Source organism: Carcharhinus amblyrhynchos, chromosome 35, assembly GCF_965287045.1.
Source record: "Carcharhinus amblyrhynchos chromosome 35, sCarAmb.v2.hapA, whole genome shotgun sequence".
In the NCBI taxonomy this organism is placed as follows: domain Eukaryota; kingdom Metazoa; phylum Chordata; class Chondrichthyes; order Carcharhiniformes; family Carcharhinidae; genus Carcharhinus; species Carcharhinus amblyrhynchos.
In genome coordinates, this window is record NC_137358.1 from 16267609 (window position 1) to 16295156 (window position 27548).

The 27548-nt window shown below is 49.1% G+C and overlaps 1 protein-coding gene across 1 annotated transcript in view; it reads left to right on the forward strand.

Moving 5' to 3' along the window:
* Positions 1–27548, forward strand: part of LOC145361577 (ankyrin repeat and fibronectin type-III domain-containing protein 1-like) — a 109527-nt gene that overhangs the window by 39835 nt on the left and 42144 nt on the right. Inside the window, exons 3-8 of the mRNA XM_080217416.1 lie at positions 11424–11564; positions 13334–13529; positions 16709–16913; positions 18325–18513; positions 22575–22688; positions 24492–24589. Of these exons, the coding sequence (XP_080073542.1) occupies positions 13338–13529; positions 16709–16913; positions 18325–18513; positions 22575–22688; positions 24492–24589 (798 nt within the window). The 5' untranslated portion in view covers positions 11424–11564; positions 13334–13337. The remainder of the gene's footprint in view (positions 1–11423; positions 11565–13333; positions 13530–16708; positions 16914–18324; positions 18514–22574; positions 22689–24491; positions 24590–27548) is intronic.

A 27548-nucleotide genomic window follows, 5' to 3' on the forward strand; every position in this document is an offset into this window, starting at 1 on the left:
TGCCACCTTAAAAACTCTGGAGATACAGGGACTGGCAGGAATTTAAATTCAATTAGTCTCAATAACGGTGACTGTGAAACCATTGTTGATTGTCGTAAAACCCATCTGGTTCACTAATGTCCTTTAGGGAAGGAAATCTGCCATTCTTACCCGGTCTGGCCTACATGTGACTCCAGAGACACAGCAATGTGGTTGTCTGTTAACTGCCCTCTGAAATGACTGAGTAAGAAACTCATTTCAAGGGATAATTAGGGCTTGGCACGGTGGGACAGTGGTTAGCATTGCTGCCTCACAGTGCCAGGGACCTGGGTTCGATTCCCAGCTCGGGTCACTGTCTGTGTGGAGTTTGCACATTCTCCTCGTGTCTGCGTGGGTTTCCTCCGGGTGCTCCGGTTTCCTCCCATAGTCCAAAGATGTGAGGGTTAGGTTGATTGGCCGTGCTAAAATTGCCCCTTAGTGTCCTGAGATGCGTATTTTAGAGGGATTAGCGGGTGAAATATGTAGAGATATGGGGATAGAGCCTGGGTGGGATTGTGTTTGGTGCAGACCCGATGGGCCAAATGGCCTCTTTCCATACTGTAGGATTTCTACGATGATTTCTATGACCCGGCTTCAATTCCTGGCTTGCGTCACTGTCTGTGTGGAGTTTGCACATTTTCCCCGTGTCTGCATGGGTTTCCTCCGGGTACTCCGGTTTCCACCCACAGTCCGAAAGACATGCTGGTTAGGGTGCATTGGCCATGCTAAATTCTCCCTCAGTGTAACCCGAACAGGAATGTGGCGGCTAGGGGATTTTCACAGTAACTTCATTGCAGTGTTAATGTAAGCCTACTTGTGACACTCATAAACAAACTTTAAAACAAATGCGGATCTTGCGAGCGACACCCACGAAAGAATGAACAAGAGGAAGTGGAGATTGGGCTGGGGTTGGATGAACTGGAACTGGTGGATCTTTAATCTTGCAGCTTGTCGCTGTGCGGACTGACGCTGGTGATGCTTGTTTTGTTCGAAGGATGTTTCCATTTGTGTCTCACTCTCTGTTTCAGAGTGCGGTCTGTCACACACACACCAAGAAGCTCTGAGTCAGACCTAGAAAGGCTTTGTGTAGGAGTTGAGCGCACATTACCGTCATCTGTGACGACTGCCACCGCCCGCCGTCATTTTAACCTAAAATACTGTGAACGTATTAATTTGTCTGAAGGATCAGCTGTAGGGAACAGGCTGCCACAGAGCAGGTGAATTACTCGCCTCTCCGGCAATGACTCAGGTTTTGCCGCGGGCCAGCTTTTAACTCCCTCCCCCATCTCATCTCGGCACACCTTCTTTCCTGGTGCCTTTATTCAGGTTCCCCTTAGGAGCATGTGGCATTGCGCTCCATGTTCTCACCCCTCTCTTGCTGCTGGGGAGGGCGGTGCCTGGTTGATAGCGGGTTGGATTCTCATGGAGCCGGGGTGGGGGGGGAACTTGGGAAAGGGACTCTGGATTTTCAGCCCCATTCCCAGCATTCCAGCCTGGGTTGAGGGTGTGGGCTGGGAAGCCACATCCTTAACTCCCAACCTCGCCAACTCCATTGTAGGATAGACGTGTCCGGAGCAGCTGGAGGAAACCCAGGCAGACACGGGGAGAATGTGTAGAGCTCCTGGTTCAGAACAGGGACATTAACCACTGTGTGAGAAGACCTATTTCCCTTCCTCTATTTCTCTTCCACTTCAAGTACTTATCACTATCCTTTTGCAAGTTATTACTGAGATTCTACTTCCATTACCCAGTGCGTTCTGGATCACAGCTCAACACTTAATAATGCACAAATCTGATCTTTCCTGTGGTTCTTTTGCCACTTAAATCCGTGTTCCTCTGTCGGTAACTCTCCTTCCCCAGGGAGAACAGGGGTGGTCTTTTACACTGAGCAAACTGGCGTGGATGAGCCATTCTTTTTTGGGTTTTGTTGCTCCTCAAGGGCGTTTGGTCTTCTCTGAGTGAGTGGAAGTTGCACTGTTTCACTTGTGCTGCTGCTAATCTCCCAGACAGCGGAACCTCAGACAGCTTTACACGCCAAACAAAGGGTGGGGGGGGTTCGGTCCACAAGCCAAGTCACTCGCAACGCAATTCGCAGGCGAAAGAAGTTTCCATTTCCCCCATCCACTCACCGTTCTGCAGAGGTTCCCGTACATCACAGGAACAGAAAACAATCAGCAGCTTAGGTGGCATCCGTGGAGAGGGAAACAGAGTTATCCTTTCAGATTGTCGACATTCTTGTTACAGTTGACGATCGTTAGAGATGTAACCGTTTTATAAGTTCACAAGGTACAGGAGCAGAATTAGACCATTCGGCCCATCGAATTCGCTCCACCAATCGATCATGGCTGATATGCTTCTTATCCCCATCTTCCTGCCTTCTCCCTTCAACCCATTACCAGTTAAAAACCTGTCTAACTCCTCTTTAAATTTATTCACAGTCCCAGCATCCAGCACGCTTTGGGATAGTGAATTCCACAGATTCACAGCCCTTTTTAAACACAACTGTGTTTTAAATTTGCTGCCCCTTATCCTAAGACTATGATCTCTTGTCCTAGAGTGCCCCAGAAGAGGAAGCATCCGCTCTATGTCTACTTTATCCATACCTTTTACCATCTTGGTCCTCAGTTTGATCTCCCCTCATCCTTTTAAATTCCAGAGAGTGTCGGCCTAAACTGTTCACTCTCTCTTCACACAACAAACCCCTCAACCCTGGAATCAATCGCATGAACCAAGTGCAGCAGCGGTGACAGGTGCAGAGCGGGAAAAATAACAAAAGGGAAGGTCTGAGATAGGATGGAAGTTACAAGAGATTAACTGGTCAAAGCAATGATGGGGCAAAAACAAGAAGGGGTGGTAAATGGGAGATAGGATGGGATAAGTAAAGAGACATATCTCTAGAGGAGGTGTAAATGGCAACAGCAGAATCAGCACCAACAGCTGCTGTCACAAAGAACTAGGGGTAATGATGATGGTCTGAAATTATTGAACTTCTTATGGTATCCAGAAGGCTGTAAACTGCCTAATCAAATGATGTTCCTCAAGCTTCAATAAATCTCACTGGAACAGTGCAAGAGTATGCGATAAACCCGCATGTTTTGCAAGGGGAATCACTAATTGACTGGTAGAATACGAGCTCCCAGCAGACTGGTGGAGCTGGTATACTAGGTATAAAGCAAGCCCCTGAGAGGGTCCATTATTGCATTGTCCCCAGTTAGGGCCTGTTTGTGTTCACCACAGGCTTATAGTTTTTGCTTTACTTTATTTTGTGCAATAAAGCACTGTTCCTTTACAGCTGATTCAGTTTGTTTTGATTTGATTCATTATTGACACATGGATTAATATGTAGCGAAAAGTATTGTTTCTTGCACACGATACAGACAAAGCATACCGTTCATAGAGAAGGAAAGGAGAGAGTGCAAAATGTAGTGTTACAGTCACAGCTAGGATGTAGAGAAAGAACTTAATGCGAGGTAGGTCCATTACAAAGTCTGATGGCGGCAGGGAAAAAGCTGTTCTTGATATATTGTGGGAAGAAGCCAGAGCACCCAGAGGAAACCCACGCAGACACGGGGAGAACATGCAGAGTCTGCACAGACAGTGACCCAAGCTGGGAATTGAATCCAGGTCCCTGGTGCTGTGAATCAGCAGTGCCAACCACTGTGCTACTGTTGTTATATTTCTGTTGGAGACGTTATAGAGACCAGTATAGAGTGGAAAGGCCATGGGTGACAAGGTGGCACAGGAGCTCATATTCCAACATGTACACCTCATCAACCTCCTTATCGTCATTATAGCACTCAGCTCTGAAATACTCTCCCTGAACCCATCCGTCTCTCCCTGACACCATCCCTTACTCCCTGAAACCATCCCCTCTCCCCAAACAACTCCCCCTCTCCCTGGACCCATCCCCCCTCCCCCCAAACCCATCCCCCTCTCCCTAAACCCATCCCTCTCTCTCCAAACCCGCCCCTCTCTCCCCAAACCCATCCCCCCCTCTCCAAACCATGCCCCTCTCTCCAAACCCATCCCTCTCTCCCCAAACCCATCCCCCTCTGTCCAACCCATCCCCCTCTCCCTGAATGCATCCCCCTCTCCCTGACACCATTCCCCTCTGCCTGACCCCATCCCCCTCTCACTGGACCTCTCCCCCTTTCCCTGACCCCATCCCCCTCTCCCTGGACCTCTCCGCCTCTCCCTGACCCCATCCCTCTCTCCCCAAACCCACCCCCCTCTCCCTGAACCCATCCCCCTCTCCCAAAACCAATCCTCCTCTCCCTGACCCCATCCCAGTCTCCTAAACCCATCCCCCTCTCCCTGGACCCATCACCCTCTCCCCGAATCCATCCCCCTCTCCCCAAACTCATCCTCCTCTCCCTGACATCCCCCTCTCCCTGACCCCATGCTCCTCTCCCTGACCCCAACCCCCGCTCCCTGACCCCATCCTCCTCTCCCTGACCCCATCCCCCTCTCCCTGACACCATCCCCCTCGTCCCAAACCCATTCCCCTCTCCCTGACCCCATCCCCCCTCTCCCCAAACCCATTCCCTCTCCCTGACACCATCACCCTCTCCCCAAACCCATCCCCCTCTCCCTGACTCCATCCCCCTCTCCCTGACCCCATCCCCCTCTCCCTGACCCCATCACCCTCTCCCCAAACCCATTCCCCTCTCCCTGACACCATCCCCCTCTCCCCAAACCCATCCCCCTCTCCCTGACCCCATCCCCCTCGCCCCAAACCCATTCCCCTCTCCCTGACCCCATCCCCCTCTCCCCAAACCCATTCCCCTCTCCCTGACACCATCACCCTCTCCCCAAACCCATCCCCCTCTCCCTGACTCCATCCCCCTCTCCCTGAACCCATCCCCCTCTCCCCGACCCCATCCCCTTCTCCCCAAACCCATTCCCCTCTCCCTGACACCATCCCCCTCTCCCCAAACCCATCCCCCTCTCCCTGACTCCATCCCCCTCTCCCTGACCCCATCCCCCTCTCCCCAAACCCATCCCCCTCTCCCTCACACCATCCCCCTCTCCCCAAACCCATCCCCCTCTCCCTGACTCCATCCCCCTCTCCCTGACCCTATCCCCCTCTCCCCAAACCCAACCCCCTCTCCCTGACCCCATCCCCCTCTCTCCCTTCTGCTTGAAGACACTCTTTAACCCTATCTCTTAGACTAAGCTTTCGGTGCTTCGCTGTAAGATCCCCCATCATGGTTTGATTTCAAATCCTGTGAAATATTTCATTCTTTCAACTCCCTGGAAATGCAGATTGCTGTGCATTGAAAAGCAAGGGTAGATTATGCAGGAGTGCCTCGCTGCTGTCTCGTACAGACATGTGTTACAGTGTTAACTGTTATGTAAGCTTTATCAGTCCCACAGTACGTGCTCCTGACAGGAGCTGGAGTCAGTGGTGTTCATTTTAGCAGCGTCTCAGTGGGAAAGGGCTCTCGAAACGACACCTTTAACTCAAAGGAGTGGAATATATTTCTTATGGCTGAATTCCTGACTGGCTTTTATGAACAGTTCTTGTCCTGATGAGAGATAGGCAATCTATTCCCCATTTACAGGGCGGCACGGTAGCACAGTGGGTTAGCACTGCTGCTTCACAGCTCCAGTTCGATTCCCAGCTCGGGTCACTGTCTGTGTGGACATTCTCCTCGTGTCTGCTTGGGTTTCCTCCCACAGTCCAAAGATGTGCTGGTTAGGTTGATTGGCCGTGCTAAGAAATTGCCCCTTAGTGGCCAGGGATGTGTAGGTTAGAGGGATTAGTGGGTATAATATGTAGGGATATGGGGATAGGGCCTGGGTGGGATTGTGTTCAGTGCAGACTCGATGGGCCGAAGGGCCTCTTTCTGCACTGTAGGGTTCTATGATCTGTACGCTGTTATTCAGCACTCTGAGTGTAATATAACATTCAACAAGATTATTTTTGACTCCCCTGGTCAGTAACAGTGCCGGTTTACTGCTAGTATCCTCCCCTGATTGAGAAGTTTCCCAGTTCAGGCCCCATTCCAGGATCTAACTCCATGATCTAGGCTCCGGTGCAATGCTAAGGGCATGCTGCCTTGACAGCGGTGCCATTTCTCAGAAAAAAACACGAAGCTGGTGAATATTAAACTCGCTAAGAAGTCTCACAATGCCAGGTTAAAGTCCAACAGGTTTATTTGTAGCAAATGCCACTAGCTTTCGGAACGAGCTGTTCCTTCGTCAGGTGGGTGGGAGTTCATCATGGATATTAAAGCTTCCATGGAGCTTGTCTGTCGAAGGGCCAGAAGTTCTCCCCGGTGAGGTGGGCAGCACATATCCCTCCCCCAACACCATTAGAAGCCACCTCCTTGGACTATGTTATTTTTTAATTCATTTGCGGGACATGGGTGTCACTGACTGGCCCGTGTTTGTTGCCCTTCCTTACTTGCTCTTGGAGAGTCAACCACATTGCTGAGGTTCTGGAGTTACATGTAGGCCAGACCGGGTAAGGACGGCAGATTTCCTTCCCTAAAGGACATTAGTGAACCAGATGGGTTTTTCCGACAACCTTTCACAGTCGTCAGTAGATTCTTAATTCTAGATATTTTTTCTTGAATTCAAATTCCACCATTTGCCGTGGTGGGATTCGAACCCGCGTCTCCAGAACATTAGTTGAGTTTCTGGATTAATAGTCTAGTGATAACACCACTGGGCCATCGCCTCCCCTATAAAATTGTTAGCTGTGAGATAGAATAAAGAAAATTACAGCACAGGAACTAGCCCTTTGGCCCTCCAAGCCTGCACCAACCATGCTGCCCGACTGAACTAAAACCCCCTACCTTTCCGTGGACCATATCCGTCTATTCCCATCCTATTCATGTATTTGTCTAGACGCCCCTTAAAAGTTACTATTGTATCCGCTTAAAAGTCACGATTGTACCCTATTCCTACGAATAAGTTGGCTACTGTGTTTTCCTACCTCACACCAGTAATGACACCTCAAAATAAAATACTTTATTGATTGTGTTACGTTGGCCACAAAGATCGCAGGAGATCATTGATAGGTCTCCTCATGGAATACGAGCTTCCTTATTGAGTAGAGGAGGCCAATGGGAAGTTGGCAGCACAGTAGCACAGTGGTTAGCACTGCTGCTTCACAGCTTCAGGGACCTGGGTTCGATTCCCGGCTCAGGTCACTGTCTGTATGGAGTTTGCATATTCTCCCCGTGTCTGCATGGGTTTCTTCCAGGTGCTCCGGTTTCCTCCCACAGTCCAAAGATGTGCGGGTTAGGATGATTGGCCATGCTAAAAATTGCCCCTTCGTGTCCTGGGATGGGTAGGTTAGAGGGATTAGTGTGTAAATATGTGGGGGTGGGGCCTGGGTGGGATTGTGGTCGGTGTAATCACGATGGGCTGAAGGGCCTCTATCTGCACTGTAGGGTTCTATGGTCTGTGGTTTGGATAGTGGTGCTTTATAAACTGCTGTTCAGACCGGACCAGCATGGTAGTTCCCAAGTTGTGGACTGTCTTACTGTATGCTGTAAGTGTGGCCCTTCTTTTTGGTACAGCTAAAGGGTCTTTTGTGTACTTGGGGCAACACAGTGGCACAGTGGTTAGCACTGCTGCCTCACAGTGCCAGGGACTCGGGTTCGATTCCCGGCTTGGGTCATTGTCTGTGCGGAGTCTGCATGTTCTCCCCGTTTCTGCGTGGGTTTCCTCCGGATGCTCCAGCTTCCTTCCACGGTCCGAAAGATGTGCTGGTTAGGTTGATTGGCCATGCTAAATTGCCCCTTAGTGTCCAGGGGGGCTAGCTAGGGTAAATGCATGGGGATAGGGTGGGATTGTGGTCAGTGCAGACTCAATGGGCTGAATGGCCTCCTTCTGCACCATAGGGATTCTATGAAACTGACTTAGAATCATAGAGGTTTACAGCATGGAAACAACGTGTCCATGCTGCCCAGTTTTTACCACTAAGCTAGTCCCAATTGCCCGCATTTGGCCCATATCCTGTTATACCCATCTTACCCATGTAACTGTCTAAATGCTTTTTAAAAGACAAAATTGTACCTGCCTCTACTAATACTCTGGCAGCTTGTTCCAGACTCTCCCCACCCTCCGTGTGAAGAAATTGCCCCTCTGGATCTTTTTGTATCTCTCCCCTCTCACCTTAAAGCTATGGCCTCTAGTTTTACACTCCAGTACCTTTGGGAAAAGATATTGACACTCTAGCTGATCTGGGCCCCTCATTATTTTATAGACCTCTATAAGATCACTCCTCAGCCTCCTACACTCCAGGGAAATAAGTCCCAGTCTATCCAGCCTGTCCTTATGACTCAATCCACCAAGTCCCAGAGTGTCCTAGTAAATCTTTTCTGGCTGAAATACCACAGACTGTAAAATATTTTGGGGCATCCAGTGGTGGTGAAAGGGGCTATATAAATGCAAGTCTTCCTTTACAGAAATATATATTTTGCCTTTCCTGTCCTGAACTGCCCACAAACAAAATCTCCTTCAAAGTAACCGCATTTTGCAGATTAATAATTACAGTTTAAAAAAGGTCTTTAATTTCTATTTTTGTTAAATCAACTTTGTGACCATCTAAAGTGTGCAAAAAGACAGCAGCAGCAGAACAGATTCGGATCGGAGATTCTGTTTATGGATAAAGACTGTGTGCTTTCATAGATTTCCATCTGCTAATTTTGCATAGGCAAATCTGCTTTCATCTGGTACTCTTTGTTCATTGTTACGTAAGTCTTGCGGGAATGATTTAGCGTTGGGTGGCAACAGAAGGGAGAATAATAATCTTGCTAAAACTGTGGGTTAGCTGTGCTGAAGTTACATAGTTCATACTGAGGACAGCTCACTGCCGCCTCTGATGTGTGCCTCAGTGCTGACCCCTGAGTCCTGAGCTCTGTGATCTGGCCTATTTATATACAAGTGTATTCAGCACAGCTGAAAGGTCCATATCTCGAGTGGGACACACTCTCCTGCTCTGGAGAAGCACCAAGAAGGGCAAAACCTGTAAATGTTAACAATCTGATATAATAACAGGAATGCTGGATACACAGACCCAGCCTTTCAGTGTCACACGAAAAGAAAATATCGGCCCCGAAATTGCCAGAAAAATAACAGCAAGGTCAAGGTGCTCATTTTTATCGTTGGGTAAAAAAACCTGGCTGTTTGTGGCACAATGGTTAGCACTGGTGCCTCACAGCACCAGGGACCCGGGTATAACTCCAGCCTTGGATGACTGGGGGTGGCACGGTGGCACAGTGGTTAGCACTGCTGCCTCAGCACCAGGGACCCGGGTACAACTCCAGCCTTGGGTGACTGGGGGTGGCACGGTGGCACAGTGGTTAGCACTGCTGCCTCAGCACCAGGGACCCAGGTACAACTCCAGCCTTGGGTGACTGGGGGTGGCACAGTGGCACGGTGCTTAGCACTGCTGCCTCACAGCGCCAGGGACCTGGTTTCAATTCCCAGCCTGGGTCACTGTCTGTGCAGAATCTGCACATTCTCCCTGTGTCTGCGTGGGTTTTCTCCAGGTGCTCCGGTTTCCTCCCACAGTCTGAAAGACATGCTGGTTAGGTGCATTGGCTGTGCTAAATTCTCCCTCAGTTGTACCCGAACAGGCACCAGAGTGTGGCAACTAGGGGGATTTCACAGTAACCTCATTGCAGTGTTAATGTACTTGTGACATTAATAAATAAATTTAAACTTGTCTGAAAGTCACTCAGTCCGAAAGACCTGCTGGTTAGGTGCATTGACCCGAACAGGCCACAGAGGAATTTCACAGTAACTTCATTGCAGTGTTAATGTAAGCCTACTGTATGACACTAATAAATGAACTTAAAGTTGTCTGTATGGAGTTTGCGAGTTCTCTCGTGTCTGTGTGGGTTTCCTCTGGGTTCTCCTGTTTCCTCCCACACTCCAAAGATGTGTAGGTTAGCTGGATTGGCCACGCTTAATTCCCCTTAGTCCCCAGAGATGTGAATATTAGTGGGGTAAGTACATGGGGTTGCGTGGATGGGGCCTGGGTGGGATGCTCTGTTGGAGAGTCGGTGCAGACCTGATGGGCCAAATGGCCTCCTTCTGCTCTGTAAGGATCCTATGATTCTACGTTGAGAATGAGATATTCCATAAATCCTGTTTTGCCACAAGTAGCAGGTCAATTTCCAAAAGAAAGTGTAAAAATTCTCTGACCTCGCTTGCGGTTGGGATTCTCCAGTCCCGCTGCAGTGAATGAAGACTTGGCTGAGTGCCAAATTATCCACTCCCACTGGTGGCAGGAGTGCAGCATGTGCGAGACTGGAGAATTCCGGCCACCATCTTGTTGTTAGTCATCCAGTTGTGTGGCATGAATTCGGTGGGGCAGAGAATATGATTCAAAGGGTGGGAGGATGAGTCCAACCATGGTGATCTCTGAGTGATACCCCAACACCAGCAAGGCTGCCTCAATCCATCAATGTTTCCGATGGAGATCTTTGGTCAGAAATGGGCAGAAAGCCTTTGTGTGTCTTGAACTTTTATGAAGTGTCAGGTGTAGCTGGCTGTGTTCATTATTCCAAGTCTGATTTGTGTATCTGGTGTTAGTGACACTCCTACAAGCGCAGGCTAGCACCCAGTCAGCTCCTGGAATCAATTTTCAGGAATCACAACTTTGTAACAACCAATCTAACTAACTTATCCAACAAATGATTAACTCTTTGCTGTGCGGAGTCTGCACATGCTCCCCGTGTCTGTGTGGGTTTCCTCCGGGTGCTCTGGTTTCGTCCTGCACTCCAAAGATATGCTGGTGAGGTGCATTGGCTATGCTAAATTGCCGCTTAGTGTCAGGGGAACTGGCTAGGGTAAATGCATGGGGTTATGGGGATAGGACCTTGGCGAATGGCCTCCTTCTGCACTCTGTAGGGATTCTATGATTCTATCCTTCCTTAGATATGGGGTTCAAAACTGTTCACAATACTCCAAATGGGGCCTGACCAGAGCCTTATACAGCTTCAGAAATACATCCCTGCTCTTGTGTTCTAGCCCTCTTGAGTCTCCTGCTGCCACCATAAGATGCCAGCCAAAGAATCTTCCGACACAGTAGGAGGTAACTCAGCACACCGTATGTGTGTCTGACACCTGTGAGACCTTTCCAACTTGTCCCACTGCCCTGATCTTTCCACACAGACCTGGAACCATTACCCTTGTACTGGGGATCGTGGAGAACACAGTGGTGGAGGTGGGGGGAAGGCATGGAGAGATTATAATTGAGAGGGGGAACATTCACAATTCTTCTCCCCTTCCCCCACCCCTTTCCAAACTATTCAAAGCAGGATCCAGCTTATCAAGGCACTGAACTGCCCACGGCAGCAGGATGAAAATAGGAAGATTCTCATCAGATCGATGGATGACATCCCTTGAATTGCGCTTTTTTTTTGTTGTTTCAATTACAGGAATGTGATCTTCCATTTCCCTGCTCCGGACCTCAAGAACTGATGTCCAGGGAAGGACGTTGTATCCCAGGAGATTCCACTCCTCTGTGTCCCTGATCCCCGCAGTGTTGGCTTGTTCAATGGGAGTTCAGCTCGACTGAGGTGAGCTACTGTCTTCCTCTCTCAAAGAGCAAAGTAAAAAGTTAAATTATTCATCACAAGTAAGGCTGCCATTAACACTGCATTGAGGTTACTGTGAAATTCCTCTAGTCGCCACACTCCGGTGCCTGTTTGGGGTCAATGCACCCTAACCAGCCTGTCGTTCAGATTGTGGGAGGAAACCGGAGGAAACCCACGCAGACACGGAGAGAATGTGCAGACTCCACACAGACAGTGACCCAAGCCAGGAATTGAACCTGGGTCCCTGGCATTGTGAGGCAGCAATGCTAACTACTGTGCCGCCTTGCCACCCAAATCTCCCCCAGTAAAGATGAATTCTGCGCAATCAAATTGCAAATCTGCCTATAAAATATGGAAATCCAGCACAGGAAATATTGTAAATTGGTATTTATATTTCAGTTTGTTCCTCTCTTACGAAGCAACTGATGGAATATGAGTGAAACTGCCACTTCATACATGACTGATACACAATCCACTGCTCCCCCATCACAGGGTGTTTCGTTTTATCTGCCGTATAGAATCATAGAATCCCTACAGTGCAGAAAGAGGCCATTCAGCCCATCACGTCTGTCCTATCCCAATTAGCCCACATATTTACCTTGCTAATCCCGCTCATCTACACATCCGGGGACCAATGCACCTAACTCGCACATCTTTGGACTGTGGGAGGAAACTGGAGCACCTGGATGAAACCCACAGACATGGGGAGAATGTACAAACTCCACACAGTCAGTGACCCAAACCGGGAATCGAACGAGGGTCCCTGGCGCTGTGTGGCAGCAGTGCTAACCACTGTGCCATCGTGCCGCCATTGGGTTTCAAGGACAAACTGGATTGCACAATGTGACCAGAAATGCTAATCAAAATCCTCATAGAAACATCGAATCCCTACAGTGCAGAAGAGGCCATTCGGTCCATCAAATCTGCATCAATTCTCTGACACAGCATCTTGTCCAGGCTCTCTCCCCACAACTGCACACATTTTTCATGGCTAATCCATCTATCCTCCAAACCTTGGGACAGCAAGGGGCAATTTAGCATGACCTATGCATCGAACCTATATGTTATAATACACCTGTCACAAGTAGGCTTACATTACAATTGCAATGAAGTTACTGTGAAAATCCTCGTCACCACACTCCGGCGCCTGTTTGGGTACACTGAGAAAGAATTTAGCACGGCCAGTGCACCTAACCAGCATGTCTTTCGGACTGTAGGAGGAAATCGGAGCACCTGGAGGAGACCCATGCAGACAGTGGGGCAGGGGAGGGAGATGGGTGGGGGGGTGAAGGAAGGAGGGAGACAGAGGAGGGGCAGCAAAGAGAGAAGCAAGAGGAGTGGGGTAAGGGAGAGGGAGGGAGGCAGAGGAGGGGCAGCAGAGAGAGAAGGCGGGGAAGTGGGGTAGGGATGCGAGATGGATGGTGATGAACGAGGGAGGGAGACAGAGGAGGATGGGGGGTGGAGGAGGAAGGGAGGGAGACAGAGGAGGGGCAGCAGAGAGAGAAGGCGGAGGAGTGGGGTTGGAGAGGGAGATGGACGGGGAATGAAGGAGGGAGGGAGACGGGGAGGATGGGGGATGGAGGAGGAACGGAGGGAGACAGAGGAGGGGCAGCAGAGAGAGAAGGCGGAGGAGTGGGGTTGGGGAGGGAGATGGAGGTAGGAGTGAAAACAGAGGAGGCACGTGTATCTCCATGGTAACGCAATGTCCTGGATAAATCCTTTAGTAAATTTAGAAATGCCTCTCTTCCCAGATAAATGCTGAGTAAAATGACGCAACCAATCAGGGAGCCACTTCAGAGGAGGAAGTCGCTTGGGCCCATGTCTCCGAATGCTGCCAAGAGACTGTATCGCAACCTGTCCTTCCGGCTAAAGGGAGGCTCCAGCTCAGACGAGAGCTGCCTCATCAGAAAAATAGATAAAGAAAGAAGCAGGAAGTCTTCATCCCTGGTACGGATTCTCAATCTAACTCTGATCATTGACGATTCCCAGAGTAAATCCTGTTTCTTAACACCTGGCATGTTTGGTAGCATTATTAGTGAAAGGGTTTGTCTGGAAGGTCACTATGAACCAGAGAACAGCTCAATCGATTACAAAGTACTTACCACACTAAAATGGGCCCCTTGGCCCAACAGGTTCACGCTTGTGTTTATGTACCAACAAGCATATACATTGATGTATATGATTTGATTTCACAGAATACTACAGTGCAGAAGAGGCCCTTCGGCCCACTGAGTCTGCACCGACACATGAAATGCCCTGACCTGCCCACCTAATCCCACTTGCCAGCACTTGGCCCATAGCCCTGAATGTTTTAATGTGCCAAATACTCATCCAAAGCTTCCCGCCTCCACCACCCTCCCAGGCAGCGCATTCCAGACCCTCACCACCCTCAAATCCTCCCTAAACCCTCCACCCGTCACTTTTAATTTGTGTCCCCTCGTAACTGACCCTTCAACTAAGAGGAACAGCTGCTCTCTGTCCGCTCTGTCCATGCCCCTCGTAATCTTGAACGCGTCAATCAGGTTGCCCCCTCAGTCTTCTCTGCTCCAGAGAAAACAACCCAATCCCATCCAACCTCCCTTCATAACTTAAATGTTCCATCCCAGGCAGCATCCTGGTAGATCTCCTCCGCACCCCCTCCATACAGGACTTTCCTATAATGTGGCGACCAGAACTGCACACAGTACTCCAGCTCTGACCTCACCAAAGTTCTGCACAATTTTATTTACTATTATCACATGTATTAGTATACAGTGAAAAGTATTGTTTCTTGCACGCTATTCAAAGCATACCGTTCATAGAGAAGGAAAGGAGAGGGTGCAGAATGTAGTGTTACAGTCATAGCTAGGGTGTAGGGAAAGATCAACTTAATCTCTTTAATCTTAATCTCCTCCAGTTTTCCTAATTATGGATGCAGAGTGTGTACCTTGACAATGGTAAAGATATCTCTATCACTGTAAGGCCTGACCCAGTCTCGGTTAGCATGGTAACCAGTGAAAAGAACCTCACAAAGGCTGGAGTATTTACATCTACATTTTTAAAAATTTATTTGTGGGACATGGGTGTCGCTGGCTGGGCCAGCCTTTATTGCCCATCCCTAGTTGCCCCTTGAGAAGGTGGGGGTGAGCTGCCTTCTTGAATCGCTGCAGTCCGTGTGCTGTGGGTTGACCCGCAATGCTGTTAGGGAGGGAATTCCAGGATTTTGACCCAGCCTCTGCGAAGGAACGGACGATATATTTCCAAGTCAGAATGGTGAATGACTTGGAGGGGAACTTGCAAGTGGTGTTCCCCATTTATGGGAGTGGTCAAGGGTTTGGAAGATGCTGTCTCAGGATCTTTGGTGAGTTGCTGCATCTTGTAGATGGTACACACTGTTGCTACTGAGTGTCAGTGATGGAGGGATTGAATGTTTGTAGATGTGGTGCCAATCAAGCGGGGCAGCTTTGTCCTAGATGGTGTCGAGCTTCTTCTCATACACACTGCGCCTTCAGAATATTTAAAGGACCAGATTTTGAGACTGTATTATTCCTTGACAGCGGTGTAAGTCGAACAGAGATCGAAGTCCACTGAGGTGGTAGTGATCCAACTTTTGTAATAAATCCACAGTATGTAATTACCCTGAAAGGTCAGCTGTAATACGGTTCCATTACCTCACAGTGGGACTCAGATAACACACTGACATCTCAGAACTGCCACAGTAAGATAACACAGTGCTGAGTCACGTGGGAAAGAATGCCCGCAATGTGCGGAGTTAAAGAAATCCACACCATCGCTATTCAGGCAAGCAACTCGACAGAATGGGCTTTCTTGTTGTTGCCATAGAGAGCACTCAAAGCTGGGTATTTTTGCAAAGCTGACATGTGTCAGCTGCGCGTCAGATGGATGCTGGATAGAGAAACATCGAGAGAGCTGTCAATGCCAATAATGTGAAAAGAACAGTATTATTAAACTCAGTGATTCATTAAGTAACAGTGATGGAGTGGGGAACTCTGTACCTCAGTGTGTGTTAGTAATGGTGCAGAGAGAACTCGTGGGTCAGTGTGCGTCTGTGATGGGGGGGGTGGGGAACTCTGTGGGTCAGTGTGTGTCTGTGAGGGTATGGAATTCTGTGGGTCAGTGTGTGTCTGTGATGGGGGGAAAACTCTGTTGGTCAGTGTGTGTCTATGATGGGGGATGGGGAACTGTATGGGTCAGTATGTGTCAGTAATGGTGCAGAGAGAACTCACGGGCCAGTGTGCGTCTGTGAAGGTGGGGAACTCTGTGGGTCACTGTGTGTCTGTGAGGGTGGGGAACTCTGTGGGTCAGTGTGTGTTAGTGTTGGGGGGGTGGGGAACTCTATGGGTCAATATGTGTCAGTGAGAGGGGCAATTCTGTGGGTCAGTGTGTGTCTGTGAGGGGGGTGAGGAACTCTGTGGGTCAGTGTGTGTTAGTGAGGGGGGTGGGGAACTCTGTGGGTCAGTGTGTGTCAGTGAGAGGGGGAATTCTGTGGGCCAGTGTGTGTCAGTGAGGGTGGGGAACTCTGTGGGCCAGTGTGTGTCAGTGAGGGCGGGGAACTCTGTGGGTCAGTGTGTGTCAGTGAGGGTGGGGAACTCTGTGGGTCAGTGTGTGTCAGTGAGAGGGGGAATTCTGTGGGCCAGTGTGTGTCAGTGAGGGTGGGGAACTCTGTGGGTCAGTGTGTGTCAGTGATGGGGGTGGGAAACTCTGTGGGTTAGTGTGTGTCTGTGATTGGGGAACTCTGTGGGTCAGTGTGTGTCAGTGAGGGTGGGGAACTCTGTGGGTCAGTGTGTGTCAGTGATGGGGGGTGGGGTACTCGGTGGGTCAGTGTGTGTCTGTGAGGGTGGGGAACTCTGTGGGTCAGTGTGTTGACAGGGGTGTTAAGAGCGGTGGGGTGTTCCAGGACAGTGATATGGAGGTCTGCTTCAGATTGATTTTACTGAGTGGTGGAGTGTGATCAGTGTCCGAGATCTCTGCTCCCGTCCCTCTTGTTATCTTAAATTACAATATTTTTATCAAGTTTGAAATTGAGAATTTGCTGAATTTAGTTTTCTGTAAGGTCGAAATCAAAATGATTGCTCTCAAACCCCCTTGAAAATTTCTGTCTTTTATATATAACTTTAAATTTCTAGAATATTCAGTATGATTCGATCTTTGATGCGGTGGAACATGAAGATTTTGATGCGGTTCAGCGGATGCTGGAGCAACCGGGGACTCAGGACAGTCTGAATGAGGTGACCAGCAATGGCCTGGTGCCTCTGGACATCGCTGTCCTGACGAACAACACCTCGATGGCCAGCCTCTTGATGAATTCTGGGGCCAGGGATAACCATCAGTGTGAGTAGGGAACGTTCCTGCCCTCTGATTTTGCTTTCCTCTGAGCTCGGTCTCTTTTGTCCAGGGTTGTAGCCCGTGATCTGTGCCAATGCTCCACTGGCACAGCACTGAGGGGGGGGGTAACTCCTGCTATTCCCCACCAAAGACCTAGCACTCCTTTATCTAGACCCACTTTGTCGAGTGCCCAGAAATGGCAAACTCTCATTCTGTCCCTGAACCAATCTTCAGACTGTTGGGTGACTGATGACATTTGGTGGTGGGGTGGGGAAGGCAGTGGTGGGGAGAGTGAGGGTTCCTCTGGGTGCTCTGGTTTCCTCCCATGGTCCAAGAGATGTGCAAGTCACGTGGATTGACCATGTTAAATTGCCCCTTAGTGTCCAAAGACGTGCAGGTTAGATGGATTGGCCATGCTAAATTGTCCCTTAATGTCCAAAGATGTGCGGGTAGATAGATTAGCCATGTTAAATTGCCCCTTAGTGTCTAAAGATGTGCAGGTTAGATGGATTGACCATGCTAAATTGCCCCTTAGTGTCCAAAAACGTACAGGTTATGTGGATTAGTGGGGTAAATCCATAGCGTTACGGAGATGGGGCATGGGGGCTACTGCAGACTTGAGTAAGATGCTCTTTTGGAAGGCCAGTGCAGACTAGATGGGTCGAATGGCCTCCTTCTGCACTGTGGGGTTTCTATGGATTCTGTAAAGGCTGTAGTAGTGTCTGGGTGCAGACATCCCATTTGCTCCATTAGTCTGAGAATGATCACTAGGCCCCTACCCGTCTGTGTGCTTTCTACTGACATTAGACTATTGGGCACTTAGGGTAAGAGGCAAAATGTCCTCAAAACAAGGTTTGTCGGAATGTGTTCCCCTGGTTTGCACAATTACCCTCGTTAGCACTGCTGCCTCACAGTACCAGGGACCCGGGTTCAATTCCCGGCTTGGGTCACTGTCTGTGTGGAGTTTGCACATTCTCCCCATGTCTGCGTGGGTTTCCTCCAGGTGCTCCGGTTTCCTTCCACACTCAAAGATGTACGGGTTAGGTGGATAGGTGCTAAATTGCCTCTTAGTTTCCCAGGATGTGGATAAATTGGTGGGGTTAGAAGGTTCGGGTCTGGGTGGGATGCTCTATTGGAGAGTTGACACAGTCACAATGGGCCGAATGGCCTTCTTCTGCAGTGTAGGGATTGTACCCTGTTACACAATGCTTGCCTGGGGAGCGGGGAATGTGAGTGAAGTAGGAAGACAGACGTCTCTGAGCAAGTTTGCACCCATCCCTAAAGTCAACTGAGGCTCCTGGGAAATCTCGGAGGCAGCCTTTAGCAACATCTCAACCCTGCGCTCTTCACTCTCTCTCTCTCTCTTCCTCTCTCTTAATCTCCATGAATGTCACACTGCTGTCCTCTCTCTCTGCAGTCAATGAAGGAAACTGGGAGATGCACCTGGCCACGTTAGTGAGCAAAGCTGGACAGAAAGTTACTGAGCTGTCCGAGCTCAGGGCTGAAGCTTCAGAGGCCGATTTCCACAGTAAAACCAGAGAACTCCGGACCTGGAAGTTCAGACAGAAGTTGTACAAACAGATGAAAGCTGCTTTTGAGAATGCGTGTAAGTACTTAAGGGTAGCAGGGCCTGAGGACTTGCTGCTCTAGAATATGATTTAATTTATGCTCTATTGTATTTCTGGGACAATAAGGTGACCATCAGAGCAGGGAAGCTGGGTCACTTGTTAACAAAGAACAAGGAACAGTACAGCACAGGAACAGGCCCTTCGGCCCTCCAAGCCTGTGCCTATCATGATGCCCTAACTAAACTAAAACCGTACGCACTTACGGAGCCCGTATCCTTCCATTCCCATCCTATTCATGTATTTGTCTAATTGCCCCTTAAATGCTGTTATCGTACCTGCTCCCACCCACTCCCCGGGCAGCCCGTTCCAGACACTCACCACCCTCTGTGTAAAAAGACTTGCCTCGCACATCTCCTCTAAACTTTTTCCCTTAAACCTCTGTCCCCTATTACTTGACTTTTCTACCCTAGGAAAGAGCATCTGACTATCCACTCTGTCCATGCCTGTCATAATCTTGTAAACCTCTATCAGGTCGCCCCTCAACCTCCGTCGTTCCAGTGAGAACAAACCGAGTTTCTCAAACCTCTCCTCATAGTTAATACCCTCCAGACCAGGCAACATCCTGGTAAACCTCTTCTGTACCCTCTCCAAAGCCTCCACATCCTTCTGGTAGTGTGGCGACCAGAACTGAACACTATATTCCAAATGAGGCCTAACCCATCATTGGAGATACCAATCCCAAACAGGCTGGATCTACTTTGTGTAGTTCTCTGCATGATGAGCCCCAGGACTTGGCTTCCAGAGTAGCACCCCCACACCCCCATCGCCAGCCATATTTACAGCGGGAGGGGGAGGGGGCAGCTAAAACTGGGTGCCCAGCCCGCCTCCCTCCTGCCCATCTCCGAACTGTTCCCCCTAACACAGGAAGCGAAGGCCAAGAGGTATTATTGCTAGACTATTAATCCAGAAGCTCAGCTAATGTTCTGGGGACCAGGGTTCGAATCCTGGCACAGCAGATGGTGGAATTTGAATTCTATTAAAAAAAATTTGGAATTAAGAATATACTGATGACCATTAAACGATTGTTGGAAAAACCCATCTGGGTCACTAATGTCCTTTAGGGAAGGAAATCTGCCGTCTTTACCTGGTCTGGCCTACATCTCATTCCAGAGCCACAGCAATGTGGTTAACTCCCAACTGCCCTCTAAGGGCAACTAGTAAAAGTGAAGTTTATTTATTAGTCACAAGTAAGGTTTACATTAACGTTGCAATGAAGCCACTATGAAATTTCCCTAGGGATGGGTAATAAATGCTGTCCGCCACCTTCCCCGCAAGCCAGTGACGCCCATGTCCCACAAATGAATGAGAGGTGGATAAGGGGACAATTCGGCCACCCACCCTTAGGCCTATTGAGTCCCTTAACTGCCCATGAATTGGGAGTCAAAGGCCTCAAATCCTTCTCCACTGCCAGGAGTCGTAGGCTGGCTAGAGAGACAAAGGCCATTCCTGAAATGGCTTCTATGAAAAGTTGGAAAGGAGTGGGGAGACTCCTCCTAAGATGTCACCAACCTCCCCCCCCCCAGCATCCCACACTCACCCCTAACAGAACCATCCTATCTTAAGCCATATCAAATGTACATTAAAGAGATGCTTTGGACTGAATTTTGCAGGCTGTGAGAGTGCAGGAAATTGGAAGAGAGGGGGTGGAGGGGAGCTGAAAAAATTGGAAGAAGCCATGTTGGAATATCTCTCCGACAAATTCCTGCTGCACAAAGATGGCTGACACACTTAATGGTCCCAAAGAGGGAGGCCTGGACAGGGAGGGCCTCAGCCACCCCTCCTCTCCGAGGGGCCTACCAACTTGGCACCTCCAAAACCTTCCTTTCAATATTGAGCCCCTACCTCGAGGCACCCTTACAAATCCCTACTTGCCTCAACTGTGCCCACCTCTCTCAGTGGGGCTGCCAAGGCTCCAGAGCTGAAGGTCCTCTATTTAGGAACCATATCAAGACCCTGTCTGCCATTCTATACAAGATGTCTGTGTGGAGTTTGCACATTCTTCTCGTGTCTGCGTGGGTTTCCTCCGGGTACTCCGATTTCTTCCCACAGTCCAAAGATGTGTGGGTTAGGTTGATTGGCCATGCTAAGAAATTGTCCCTTAGTGCCTAGGGATGCGTAGGTTAGAGGGATTAGTGGGTATAATATGTAGGAATAGCGGGGTAGGGCCTGGGTGGGATTGTGTTCGGTGCAGACTCGATGGGCCGAAGGGCCTGTTTCTGCACTGTAGGGTTCTATGGTTCTCAGTTCTGTGTTGAGCTCAGAGATGGCCAGTTAAGAGACCAGCTCCAGGAATGTGGCTCCATTATTAGTCTCTCCGCTGGTAAGTAGGGAGTGTTGGGGTCCTGAAAGCCTGGGAAAATCTCACCCTCTGTTACTTGAATAGATTTCTGAATTTCTGCACCTTTCTCTCTCCCACCCCAATGTTTTGTAGAATCCATAGAATCCCTATAGTGCAGAAGGAGGCCATTCGGCCCATCAAATCTGCACTAACAACAGTTCCCCCCCCAAGCCCTATTCCCGTAACGCCATGTATTTGCCCTGCTAGTCCCCCTGACACTAAGGGGTAATTTAGCATGGATAATCCACCTAACCCGCACATCGTTTTAATCCGATTGAGTTTCCTCAAACTAGTTAGAAGCAGATTCAACATGGCCTGCGCTTGAAGAGCGATAAATAATTTGAGGAAATGCACAAACAAGATTAAAGGAGTCTGTGGGAGCTGGCATGATGACCGGGGAGTCGGGAAGAATTGGGGAAGAGTCCCTGTTTCCAATTCCCAGCTGAAAGAATACTTTCCCACATTTAGCAGGAAGGGCCCGAGGGGGGAATCCCACTCGTGATGGAAGGTATTGGTTAGATTCATGGATATATCTCATGATCCCTGAGCCTGTTGGGATTTATTGGTGGTAAGGAACTCCCGAAGGTCCCTCCCGAAGGTTTTCCGCATGTCCCACTTGGGGCTGCTGTACACGAGTTGACACAGATTGATTGCTAAGATTAGCCAACTCCATTACAGTTGTATCAGCCAACCAGCTAATACATGGAATCAGATGGGCATTGTTGGCTAGGCTGGCATTTATTGCCCATCCCTAATTGCCCTTGAGAAGATGGTGGTGAGCTGCCTTATAGAGTCATAGAGGTATACAACACAGAAATAGGCCCTTCGGCCCATCACACCTGTGCCGGTCAAAGACCATTTTCCAACACTTGGCCTATGGCCTTGAATGTCTTGGCATTGCGAGTGCTCATCTAAATACTTTTTCAATTCTGTCAGGGCCTTCACCACCCTTTCACCCTTAGGTTCCAGATTCCCACCACCTGCTGGGTAAAAACCATTTTCGTCACATCCCCTCTCAATCTCCTGCCCCTTACCTTACATCTATGCCCCTGGTCATTGATGCCTACACGAAGGAAAAGACTCTCTTCCTGTCTATCTACATCCCACATAATTTTATACAAATCAGTCACATCCCTCCCTCAGTCTCCTCTGCTCCTAGGTAAACCACCTCAGTCTATCCAATCTCTCTTCATTACTAAATCTTTCCAGACCAGGAAACGTTGTGGTAGATCTGAAAGTTTAAATGTCAAATCTTGCCTTCTTGAACCGCTGCAGTCCCTGTGGTGTAGGTACATTCACAGTGCTGTTAGGGAGGCGAGTTTCTGAATTTTGACCCAGTGACAGTGAAGGAACGGTGATATATTTCCAAATCAGGATGGTGAGTGAGTTGAAGGGGAACCTTCAGGTGGTGGTGTTCCTCTGTATCTGCTCCCCTTGTCTTTCTAGATGGTAACATGGGTTTGGAAGGTTTAACTACTAAACTCCACTTCCTCCTTGCTAATCTAATTTGCCACCTCTCTCTATTTCCATTTCCTGTGAGTATTCTAATGTGGATGTCTCTTTCAGTATCACTGCGTGTGAGATGCATTACTAGGACCATTATTCACCAATCCCAGGGCACAGTCATTTCTCTACGTGTTGACAGACTCAGGCAGATTTAGGTTGACAACCAATGACAGGGTTCATCTTTCTCTTTGACAGGTGTCCCTGATTCTCCAGAGAAAGTGTATTTATCAGTAACTGGTAGCACGTCCCTTCAAGTCACTTTCCAGGAACCTACAAGGAACAGCACCTTGATAATCACCCGATACAAAGGTAATCTTTCATAAATGTTTTCGTTGGAACTTGCCCATACTAGAGCTGTCATCTGCTTAATCGATGAGCAGGCTTTGTGAAATTCCTCTCCTTTGTCGTCTCTCGCTCTGGTTAAGGCAACGAGTAGGTGAATAATACAGAGCAGGACAGTAATGTCAGGAGTGTCATGGTGGCACAGTGGTTAGCACTGCTGCCTTACAGCGCCAGGGACCCGGGTTCAATTCCCGGCTTGGGTCACTGTCTGTGTGGACTCTGCACGTTCTCCCCGTGTCTGCGTGGGTTTCCTCCCACAGTCCGTAAGACGTGCTGGTTGGGTGCATTGGCCGTGCTAAATTAATTGGGCCATTTTCCACCAATCCCAAGGGCCAGTTTGTACCCAAACAGGCACTGGAGAGTGGCAACTCAGAGATTTTCACAGTAACTTCAATGCAGTGTTAAGGTAAGCTTACTTGTGACAATAAATAAACTTAAGCCCTGATCAAATTAAGGTGGCACAGTGGTTAGCACTACTGCCTCACAGTGTCAGGGACCCGGGTCCAATTCCCATCTTGGGTCACTGCCTGTGCGGAGTTTGCAGATTCTCCCCGTGTCTGCGTGGGTTTCCTCCGGGTGCTCCGGTTTCCTCCCACAGTCCAAAGATGTATGAGTTAGGTGGATTGGCCATGCTAAATTCTCTACGGTCAGGGGATTAGCAGGGTAAATGTGTAGGGTTATGGAGATAGGCCCTGGGTGGGATTGTGGTTGGTGCAGGCTCACTGGGTCGAATGGCCTCCTTCTATACTGCAGGAATTCTAAAAAAGAATCCATACTGACTGAGCTGGTCTCAAGCAGTCATAAGAACATAAGAAGTAGGAGCAGGAGTAGGCCATCTAGCCCTTCGAGCCTGCCCCGCCATTCAATAAGATCATGGCTGATCTGAAGTGGATCAGTTCCACTTTCCCGCTTTCTCCCCATAACCCTTAATTCCCTTATTGGTCAGAAATCTATCTACCCGTGACTTAAAAATATTCAACGAGGTCGCCTCCACTGCTTCAATGGGCTGAGAATTCCAAAGATTCACATCCCTCTGGGAGAAGAAGTTCGTCCTCAACTCTGTTCTAAATTGACTCCCCCTTATTTTGAGGCTATGCCCCTTAGTTCTTGTTTCAGTCATGGCCTCAACACCCCCCACTCAAGAGAGATGTGACCCAACTAAAGTTACAGCTTTGCCACTAGGTGATGGTCTAGTGGTATTCTCGATGGACACTTAATCCAGAAATTCAGGTAATCTTCAGGGGACCGGGGTTCGAATCCCACCATGGCAGGTGGTGGAATTTGAACTCAATAAAAGAAATCTGGAATTAAGAATCTACTGTGACCGTGGAACCATTGTCAGAAAAACCCTTCTGGTTCACTAATGTCCCATTAGGGAATGAGATCTGCCGTCCTTACCCAGTCTGGCCCACTTGTGATTCCAGTGGTTGACTCTCGACTATCCTCTGTAACGGCTGAATGACACACCCAATTCAAGGGCACCGAGGGATGGGCAATAAATGCTGCCCCCCCCCCCCCACCCCATGTCCCACGAAGGAGGAGATGGGGATGGTGTGTGGGTGGGGTGGGAGAAGGGATAGGGTAGGGTGGGGGGATGGGAGTGGGGGAGGAGCTGGGGTTGGGGATATTGGTGGGGTGGGCGTGGGGATGGGAGAGGGAGTGGGGGAGGGGGTGTAGGTGGAGCATGGGGAAGGGAGGAGATGGGGGGTGGGGGTACAGGCAGTGAGAGGGTTTCCTAGATTAACAGTCTGAATGTGTCCTCTCTCTCAGTGGAGTGGAGTCAGTCCGAAAGCTTTGAATCCGGAGTTGGAGCTGCTGTTGTGGAGGAACTGAAGAAGCTGCAGTTTACAATCGGAGGCCTCAACACAGTGAGTGGCAGCACCACATGTTCCTGTCTCCTGTCTATCTTTTATTAGTTGCATAGAACAACGTTGTTAGTGAAACTGCAAATCCAGATTCCACCCAGAGGTTCAAAGAACAGTACAGCGCAGGAACAGGCCCTTCGGCCCGTCCTGTGCCTATCATGATGCCTGACTAAACTAAAACCATACACACTTAACAGAGCCCGTATCCTTCCATTCCCATCCTATTCATGTATTTGTCTAATTGCCCCTTAAATGCTGCTATCGTACCTGCTCCCATCCCCTCCCTGGGCAGCGCGTTCCAGACATTCATCACCCTCTGTGTAAAAAACTTGCCTCACACATCTCCTCTAAACTTTTCCCCACTCACCTTAAACCTATGCCCCGAGTACTTGACTTTTCTACCCTAGGAAAGAGCTCTGTCCGTGTCGCTCATAATCTTGTAAACCTCTATCAGGTCGCCCCTCAACCTCCATCGTTCCAGTGAGAACAAACCGAGTTTCTCCAACCTCTCCTCATAGCTAATACCCCCCAGACCAGGCAACATCCTGGTAAATCTTTTCTGTACCCTCTCCAAAGCATCCACATCCTTCTGATAGTGTGGCGACCAGAATTGTACACAATATTCTAACGTGAATGTTCTTTGGCACCCATTTATGGGAACCGTGGGGCAGCACAGTGGCCCAGTTGTTAGCGCTGTTGCCTCACAGCGCCAGGGACCCAGGTTCGATTCCTGGCTTGGGTCACTGTCTGTGCAGAGTCTGCATGTTCTCCCCGTGTCTGTGTGGGTTTCCTCCCACAGTCTGAATCTACCTTGTCTAACTAACCCTGTTAGAATTTCATAAGTTTCTCTGAGCTCAAAGGCGAATTAAAACATTCACCTTAAGAATTTATTAACAAGCACATGGAATTTCACAGACACACACCAAGTACAATCTAACCATTGATGAAACAATAATGACTATCAACTATTTTTATCTTAAAATCAAAAATGCAATTAGCCACATGGTCCCTTAATAGCCACATGTGGCTATTGACTTGGCCCACACGAGATTAGAATGAGGAAACACAGCCTTCATAGCGAGTGGGATTGAATATAAAAGTAGGGAGGTCTTGCTGCAGCTGTATAGGGCATTGGTGAGGCCGCAGCTGGAGTACTGTGTGCAGTTTTGGGCGCCGCACCTGCGCAAGGATATTTTGGCCCTGGAGGGAGTGCAGAGGAGGTTTACTAGGCTGATGCCGGAGTTGAGGGGATTGAGCTATGAGGAGAGGCTGAATAAACTAGGCTTGTACTCGTTGGAGTTTAGAAGAATGAGGGGAGATCTCATTGAGACGTATAAGATGATGAATGGGATGGATAGGATAGAGGTGGAGAGACTCTTCCCGCTCAAAAAAGACAGTAGGACTAGGGGGCACAGCCTCAAGATAAAGGGGAGGCGGTTTAGAACGGAGTTGAGGAGGAACTTCTTCACTCAAAGGGTGGTGAATCTCTGGAATTCTCTGCCCGTTGAAGTGGTGGAGGCTGCCTCGCTAAATATTTTTAAGAAGCGGGTTGATGGGTTTTTGATAAGAGAGGGGATTAAGGGTTATGGGGAGAGGGCGGGAAATTGGAACTGAGCCACAACAGATCAGCCATGATCTTACTGAATGGCGGGGCAGGCTCGAAGGGCTAGATGGCCTACTCCTGCTCCTATTTCTTATGTTCTTATGTTCTTATATAAGATTGAATGTGCCCAGAATTAGGGACAGAGAATGAACATTTTTTATACAGAGGGTTGTGAGAATGTTGAGACTCAGAGACTGAAGTAAGCACCAGGTCAGATTATAACAATAAGAAGGATAGATGGTTTAAGGGAGAGTAAAAAAATGAGAGTCAGAATTTTATGCTCCCTCCCACCACCCCCCCTCGAGTTCTGAGGCATAACATCGCATGGATGATTCTTCCCATCCATTGACTTTGTCTACACTTCCTGCTCCCTCGGCAAAGCAGACAGTATAACCAAGGACTCCCACGCACCCCAGACATTCTCTCTTCCACCTTCTTCCATCGGGAAAAAGACACAAAAATCTGAGGTCACGTACCAACCAACTCAAGAACAGCTTCTTCCCTGCTGCTGTCAGACTTTTGAATGGACCTACCTCGCATTAAGCTGATCTTTCTCTACACCCAAGCTATGACTATTACACTACATTCTGCACTCTCTCCTTTCCTTCTCTATGAAAGGTATGCTTTGTCTGTGTAGCGTGCAAGAAACAATAATTTTCACCGTATACTACTACACATGACAATACTAAATCAAATCAAATCCTGCCCAATCGCAATCTTTAGGCTGGCGGGCAGAAGACACAGTAAGAAGTCTCACAAACACCAGATTAGAGTCCAGCCAGTTTATTTGTTAGTAATCTCACAAGCTGAGATTACTATCAAATAAACCTGTTGGACTTTAACCTGGTGTTTGTGAGACTTCTTACTGTGTTTACCCCCGTCCAACGCCAGCATCTCCACACCAAGGCAGAAGACAGCTCAGGGAAGGAGCCAAGTCAATAAAGATAGTTAGATCTCGGGCAGGAAGCGGTGAGGGGCACCTCTATCAAAAGCCCCCTTCAGACTGGAGACGTCCTTCACTCAAGACCCAAAACCTCAGGATTGCCCTCCCTCTCAGCCTATCCCCTCGAGATCCCAAACACTGCCTCACGACCGGCCAAACTATCCCTCTCTCCCTACCCTTAGACTACTGCCAATGGGGCAGCACAATGGTTAGCTGCCTCACAGCGCCAGGGACCCAAGTTCAATTCCAGCCTCGGGTCACTGTCTGTGCGGAGCCTGCACATTCTCCCCGTGTCTGCATGGGTTTCCTCCGGGTGCTCCGGTTGCCTCCCATGCCCCAAAGCTCTGTGGGTGAGGTTGATTGGCCATGCTAAATTGGTGTCAGGGGGACGAGCAGGGTAAATGCCTGGGGATGGG